At 43.4% G+C, this 7,857-nt stretch overlaps 1 protein-coding gene across 3 annotated transcripts in view; it reads right to left on the reverse strand.

Moving 5' to 3' along the window:
* The window catches only part of LOC101856665, a 36,882-nt gene that overhangs the window by 19,558 nt on the left and 9,467 nt on the right, over positions 1-7,857 (reverse strand). For all 3 annotated transcript variants that reach the window (XM_035970144.1, XM_013083336.2, XM_035970143.1), the window contains exon 2: positions 4,728-4,775. In XM_035970144.1, coding sequence (XP_035826037.1) covers positions 4,728-4,754 — 27 coding nt within the window. In that variant the 5' untranslated portion in view covers positions 4,755-4,775. The remainder of the gene's footprint in view (positions 1-4,727; positions 4,776-7,857) is intronic.

Raw genomic sequence — 7,857 nt, forward strand, 5'->3', positions numbered from 1 at the left:
CACACACACACACACACACACACACACACAAACACACACACACAAACACACACACATTTTATATAATATAATTATATAATATGCATGTATTCATATAATATAGATTATACGTGGAGCAAATTCCATAACATTGTAAAATCATGTTCAGCCTTGATCGACTCTAGAGGAGCATAGGTTTGCAAGCAAGATCCCTCTAAGCATTTGAATATCCACAGGTTAATATGGAGTTTCTCATTCGACAATAAGGTTAAAAATCCATAGGTTATTACTTGCAAGTCTGTGTATTTTTGTGCGTATATGTGTGTGTGTGTATGTGTGTGTGTTTGTGTGTACGTATGTGTGTACATGTAAGAATGTATGTGTGTGTGCGTGCGTCCGTGTGTAGGCCTATGTGTAAGTGTGTGCGTGCATGAGTATGTGAATGTGTGTGTGTTTGCCCGCTCTAATTAAATATCAATCTGCTGTATCTCCTATAATGCATTATCCATTCGGAAAATAGGAGCATATCGCAACACGTGTTCGTTAACTAAGTTTGGTTTCCGAAAGCCGAGTTTTACGGCACTTGCAATTTAATAAGGTTAGTTAGGAAATTAGAGGGGCTACAACAAAGTAACAAACACAAAAAAGAAGGAGTAGAAATCAGGACGACAGATGTTTGATAGGAAAGCATATGGAGCAAATCTCACCAGAACACCCGCTAACCGCCCACATCGTTCACTTGAACTTGCGCACCAATCATTACTGACAATTGCGATAAGCATTTTTTTTTTTTTAAGTTGCTGTGTCAGTATTTCTCTGTGTGAACATGAACCCGTGACTACAAACGCCTAAGCAAAAGATAAAGAAAACGCAAAAGACAAAAAGGAAAATGAACTAGATCTGTACAGGGGTAACATAGAAATGTGAACTCCACCCGGACGAAAGGAAATCTGTAAAACCATTGTTCAAACCCCAGGAACATCACGACCGCTGATAATGAGGGTAGCACGTGGGGCAGGGTCTGATCAATAGGTTTACATACCCCTGATTGTGAAAACTGGCGGTCGAAAGGACGGACCAACAGCTTGCGTGACATTAGAGGAATACAGTGTACTCTCTCTCTCTCTCTCTCTCTCTCTCTCTCTCTCTCTCTCTCTCTCTCTCTCTCTCTCTCTCTCCCTCTCGCCCCTTTAAACAAACACTGTAACGTTATCTAAGATGTGCAACGCTTGAATTACATGTAACTGTTGACCTCAGAAGAAAAAAAAATATCGAACCAAGAGGGTGGATGGAATATTGAAGCTTTAACCAACCCCAACACCTCCAGCCCCCACAACAACCCACGTTCTAGAACTCCAATAAGCTCAGGGTTCGAACCAGGGCCATCAAAATCGTATTCAAACATGATGCCAACTGAACTGAGAGTCCTCCAGATCCGACAATGAAATGCCAACGTTTGCTGATTCAGTACATTGTCATGTTTGCCCAGGTCACACCCACACACCCACCACTTCACCGTTATCAGACTCGTCTTACCACATCACACTGTGGACAACCGCAGCGAGATATGAGCTCCAATCACATTTTTAACTCCCTGGAAGCTCTTGTTTGAATTTAGATCCGTTTGAACGCCCTACAAGACACGTACGTGCCAATATGGAGTGGGTGCATGGCCCTAGGGCGACATTGAAGAAGGGGAAATACAAAAAAATAAAAAAGACAGAGACCAAATAATACTCAGGAAAATAAAAAGGACAGAGAGAAAATAATGCTCCCAAATCTTTTTATTTTCCTCACAGGACGGAAAGTGGAGAAGACACCCATTTTACAGGGGGGGGGGGGGGGTTTATTATTGCTGTTGACTTTTGCCCCACTCCTTAGATCATTTAGGAGCTGCGAGCTTCGAACCTGCTTGTCAGGGCCAACCCGTGCTATGAGGGAAACATCGATCGTCCCAGCAGAGAGACCGAGATCGATAAGAACTCTCTCCGCACGAGAATCGAACTCAGGTCTTTAGCGCACAATGGCGAAGCGCCTAATCAATATAAACTACGAAGTCACCTTTCAAAACACAGTAAGATCAACAAAATAAGTGTATCGTGAATTCGACACTCTGACACTCTTTCTCCCTTTTCCCCTCGCTACATTTAAGATATCAAGCAAATTATGTTTTAATCGTTAACTGGAGCGTGTTCAAACAAAACGCCTATTACGAGTACCCTGCTTTGCAGCCACGCTCTTCCGGGTTATCTTTTTTTCAGTTTGCTTGTAGTAAAGATTTAAACTGCCAGTCAGAACAGAACTTGAAAACATGCCAGCAAGAGACTGTGATAAATGTCCGAGAAACCTATGGTCTATCTGGGCAAATACGATTCGCACAAAGTCCACCAAGGTTAAAGACTTGGTCTGGAAACGAAGTCTAAGAGGGGGAACAGACCAAGGACAGCGTGTCACTTATGCGGTTGAAAATCGTTTATTAGTTTGAATAAAGGAAGCACCACGAAACAACCAAGGAAGTTACAAGAAAGCCAGAAACACCAGACGGAAAAAAGAAGTAGGGCGTATCAGTAACACCCTCCAACCAGTTTGAAAATCTTTTAATCTGTAATATAATACATCTCGTTTGTATCGAAGCATTTTGTCGCTGCATAGCGTGTTCCTGGCATCTGAGGAGGCAGGTACGTGGGTGCAACACTATGTCGCTCAGTGCAGAGCAGGCAAAGAGGTGGTGTGACTGTGAGACCGTTTCATCCTGGCGGCCACAGAGCGGGCAGGCAGATGGAGTATCCTTACGGATCGTTTCAGAGACAGGGAGCTAAAAAGTATCCAGTATCCAGTGACATCTTGTAACTTCAATCTGGGAACGCAGTATCATATGTTACCTAGCAAAAAGTTCAGACAATGACTACACTGAGGAAATGTGCGTTCTAGAAGTGTGGTCGGACATGATGGAAATGGGGATTTCGGGCCACAAAACGTGAGTGATATGGGGGGGGGGGGCGACTATCAAATCGAACAATAAGAGTGAAACAATCACGCCATAATTACTGCAAACATACAGACAGGGCTGATATACCACTCCGTGTTAAAGGTACCATCTGTGGTGTAAAATGATTACAATACCGAAAGAAAAAACTTTCAGTTCCTTACCCACAAACCAACATCAAGTATGAACATTTTGCGCTAAAAATGTGGGAGTCGTAAAGAGACAGGCCGAAACTTATTCAGCTTAGAATGAAGGCTGAACGGTGACGTCATAGGTACTTTGATAACATAGAGGTCTATGGCCCAGTTACAGCTGCCAACAGGCATACGCCTTCTTCCTTCCAAACTCTCAGCACCCACTGATAACAGACCTAGTCTCAACTGGTTTTATTTATAGAGCACTTTGGCTGACATTTACATGTGGAACAAAAGAAATATCAATCGTCTATGCTTACAGTTTACAGTGCCCGCTGTGAGATCCAGCGTGCTGATTTTGCACAAAAATAGATTGAAACAGAACTTCTTCACACCATGTGATTAGGCCAGACACAGCTCCATTCCAATAATGAGGTACACATACTTTTGACGATAGTAGACGTGTGGGAGGAATATTGCATCGTCGGTGCTGATTTTGATTGTACTTGACAGATTGTAACCGTTTTACGCCCCCAATGACACAACGTGATCATCAAAGAGGACGGCTGTTTCACCTGACCAATCAGGGCCAGCTCAGGCTTTATCGGGCTTTCGGATACACGCTCCCAGCAGAAAGACCGGGATATTCCATAAACTACACTCCCATTCACTGGGTGGGGGACGACAAGCCTATAACTATCACATCATAGGTGCCACACAGAGGCAAAACCAATTAAAAGAGCTGAACTTAAACGATTACAAATTTACCAGCACTTTTGAAAAGCTTTTAATTCTGGACTAGGTAATACATTAGATCTATTTGTTGTTTTTTTGGTAAAGTGTTTTACGGCGCTCGCAACTGCTTAAGGTCATATGAGCGCGCGGGACACACCTAATATTTTCAGTTGGTAGGAAATTTTGAATTTTGCCCGGGTGGCGGCCGAAGCCTACTCTTATCGATTTTAGACCACCAGGGGATCTTTAACGTGCGCAACTTGCACACGGGCCCTCCGAGATTTTTCGCCCTTGTCCGAGAAGGCTAGGTGTAGATCTTTCCTACCAGAAGATCAGGGGTGTGGCAGAAAGACAGCAGTAAGGAGGAGCCAAGGAGTAACAGTAGAAAGGCTGCAGAAAGAGTCAGGAGCCCAGAGGAGGGGGCAAAGGAGGTGAGGGGGTGGGGGCAGAAAGTGGAAATGAAATCAGACAACAGAACATTGCTAGAGAGCAGGAAAGGAGGTGAAAGGAGACAATTTTAGAGAAGAAAATGTTTTGGTCGCTACCCGGATTCGAACCCGGGACCTTTGAATGAGAGGTCAACACCTTAACCTCTAGGCCACGAGAGCCCCCATTAGATGTATGTCCTTTCTTGGCTACAACATAAACAAATACACTTTCATGTCCCATCTGGCAGAGTTAAAGTTTCTGTTAATTTGTCAGGAATGAGCACGGTCTTTCGAGTTTATTGTAGTCTCTGTAACTCCACATTCTTTTCATGAAAGAGCAAACTTTCTCGTCTGAATCAAATAATAATATGCAGTAAGAACAAGTGGTTCGATCTATGAATTCAATTCCAAAACCATGCAAATTCCTATGAGAAACATATTTTTAAAAGTACGGTAGGTACTTACAATCTGATTGGTTCTTCGGTACGCCATAGTGAAGGGTATTCACTCGATCTGTTAAAGAAAGAAAAAGATCAAAAGATATTTAGCTGACATGTCGTTTCGTTCTTTCTTACGGCGAGTCAGGTCGATAACACCTACCTGAGGAGAAGCACATCAACATGATATTGGTCAATTAGTTGAGGGGAAAAGCAAGAAAGACCAAAAAAGCCCAGCAACAACAGAGTAAAAGCCAAGGAGGAGGACTTACTAATGACATCCTCCACCCACCCACTCAACACGGTGTCTACCACAGATCAAAGGTGCGTTGATTCAGGGATGACATATATATAAATTTGTCTTTGAAAAGCAATGCTAATATTTTTTCGAGTTTATTGTAGTCTCTGTAACTACATTCTTTTCGTGAAGGAGCAAACTATATACAGCGCATAAAGAGGATGACTAATCAATATGATTTAGAAAGCCGTACTCCGACAAGGATCTCGAAAACACCAACATGTGTTAACGTATGCCGTGGATTTTTATCCGGTTCTGTGTAACATGAGCACACTTTTGACATCCTTGAAACTAAAGGCTCTAGCAAAATTTCGCAACATAGTGGGTGTCTTCAGGCACGAGGGTCGGGTGGCGCAGTAGATTGACAATTTGATATTATGCTCCAGTGAAGTGTACGGTTCGAAACTCTGTCCACGCCCCCCCCCCCACCCCTCTTTCTTGCTCTCTCTCTCTCTCTCTCTCTCTCTCTCTCTCTCTCTCTCTCTCTCTCTTTCCCTCTCTCTCACATACACACACACACACACACACACACACACACACACACACACACACACACACACACACACACACACACACACACACACACAAACACATCTCTACCAAACAACACTCTAGACTCCGGAAGTAAAACTTAAAAACTGTGAACATGGGGGCATTTCCTATCTCTCAAGTCAAGCCGGTGATAACCGGTCTCGACCAATGCTGAGATACCAGGACGATAGCGTCTACATTTTTCCAGGAGCAGATACCACACACCGGTAACTGGTAACGCAGGAAAAGAAATCGAAGAACTAGACTTCACCAGAGACCCCCTTATTCAAGCCCCTTGAGACATCCAAAAAGAGGTGGGGCAGTGAGAGAACGTCCGTCAGATGACACCTCTTCGGGGGCCTCAAAAGGAATGTGCCCGCTGCATCAAGAAACCGCCGTCCTCAAATATTTGACATCTGAAGCGAACTCGGACCCAGTTAAAACTATGGAGTACTGTATCATAGCCCGGTAGAGTGCTCTTAAGCTGCAACAACTTGAATCAAAGCGGTGGAGAAGAACTTAAAAATAAAGCATGTTACTCAAGTGAGAGATAGTGATTGAGAACGAATGTGTGTGCGTATGTGTGTGTGTGTGCGTGCGTGCGTGCGTGCGTGCGTGCGTGCGTGCGTGTGTGTGTGTATGTGTGTGTGTGTGTGTACGTGTGTGTGTGTGTGTGTGTGTGTGTGTGTGTGTGTGTGTGTGTGTGTGTGTGTACGTGTGTGTACGTGTGTGCATGTGTGCACGCACGCATGTGTGAGTGTATTTGTTACAAAAGGTAACTTTTTCACTCCTGGAGCGCGTATTACCTGTACATTATAGCCTTCATAATGAGTTCCCGAGCCACAAGGGCGGGTACCACGACTCAACTGTGGAGCATCCATCACAGAGGGGGACAGCAGGGATTGTGTTTTGGTAAGTGTTTAACGGAGCTCGCAACTGCATAAGGTCATATGAGCGAGCGGGACATATTAAACATTTTCAGTTTGGTAGGTATTTTCAATTTTGCCTGGGTGGCGGCCGAAGCCTACTCTTATTGATTTTATGACACCAAGGGATCTTTAACATGTGCAACTTGCACACGGGACCTCCGAGATTTTTCGCCCTTTTCCGAGAAGGATGGTGTTACATCTTATCTACCATAAGATCAGGGGTGTGGCTGAAAGACAGCAGTAAGAAGGAGCCAAGGAGTAGTAATAGAAAGGTTGCAGAAAGAGTCAGGAGCCCAGAGGAGAGGCAAAGGACAGCAGGGATGGGCAGGGACCTACACATTCTAGGCAGGGACAAAAGCACACAATAGACTTCTCGGTCTTTGGTGGTTGGATACGTGAGCACAACCTTGGAATGCGTTGAAATGGGTTGAAGGGATGGGTGGTCTGGAAGAGGGAGGGGGTGTACAAAGAAACAGAACGAGACCGGCTTAGCCCATTTAACAGATAAGCATAGAACAGAATGCATTCTTTAGATTGATAAAAAAAAAAAAATTTCTTTCCTTTTCTTTTCTTTTCTTTTACTATTTATTTATTTTTATTTTTTTTATTTTTTTTTTTTGGGGGGGGGGGGTTCAAGTGCCCCAGTTTGTTGCAATGTTCTTTTTTTAAATCTCCACACTTGAGAAAATGATTTAATACTTTTACGAAAGCTTCATTGTCCGCAGGCTTTTCGTCCTGTAACCTGTATGGCGTCACATTCTCTAAAGCCAAGGACAGACCGCTATTTGAATGGCTTACAGCAACTTTTTTGTAAGGGAACCTTCCATTGGCTCGAAGTCAGTGACCAAATAAATTAGTTCTGTAAGTTGTCTTTTGTTTACTCTTTTTAATTAAGCTTGATAAATGATTTCCTTGGCGTAAGAGTAACGTAGTTAATAAAATAAGATAAAGCGTTTGGTCCCCTCTCAGATAAAAGCGTTCTCTGAAAACAAAAATATTATGAGAAGAGGAGAACCCGAACCTTAACCAGATGCTAACCAGTACTTTTGATACCAAGTCACCAAAGTGCCCTTGACTTCAAATTTGAGAATTAATGAGCAGGCTATTCACCTGTCAGCTCGGCTGAGGGTCCAGTACGACCTTCAGACGCCTTTTATTTTTGATGTTCTGACTCTCACATTCGTGTTATTACTTTTCTTTTTACCAGTCAGGGTTTACATAAATGCAAGTATCTTCTGTATTGTTCTCTTTATGAAAATAATATAGACGTGATAACGACCATTTAATGCCAGGAGACAGACAGACAGACAGACAGGCAGACAGACAGGCAGACAGACAGACGGATAGACAGACAGACAGACAGACAGACAGACAGACAGACAGACAGACAGACAGACAGA

Source organism: Aplysia californica, unplaced genomic scaffold, assembly GCF_000002075.1.
Source record: "Aplysia californica isolate F4 #8 unplaced genomic scaffold, AplCal3.0 scaffold00225, whole genome shotgun sequence".
NCBI lineage: Eukaryota > Metazoa > Mollusca > Gastropoda > Aplysiida > Aplysiidae > Aplysia > Aplysia californica.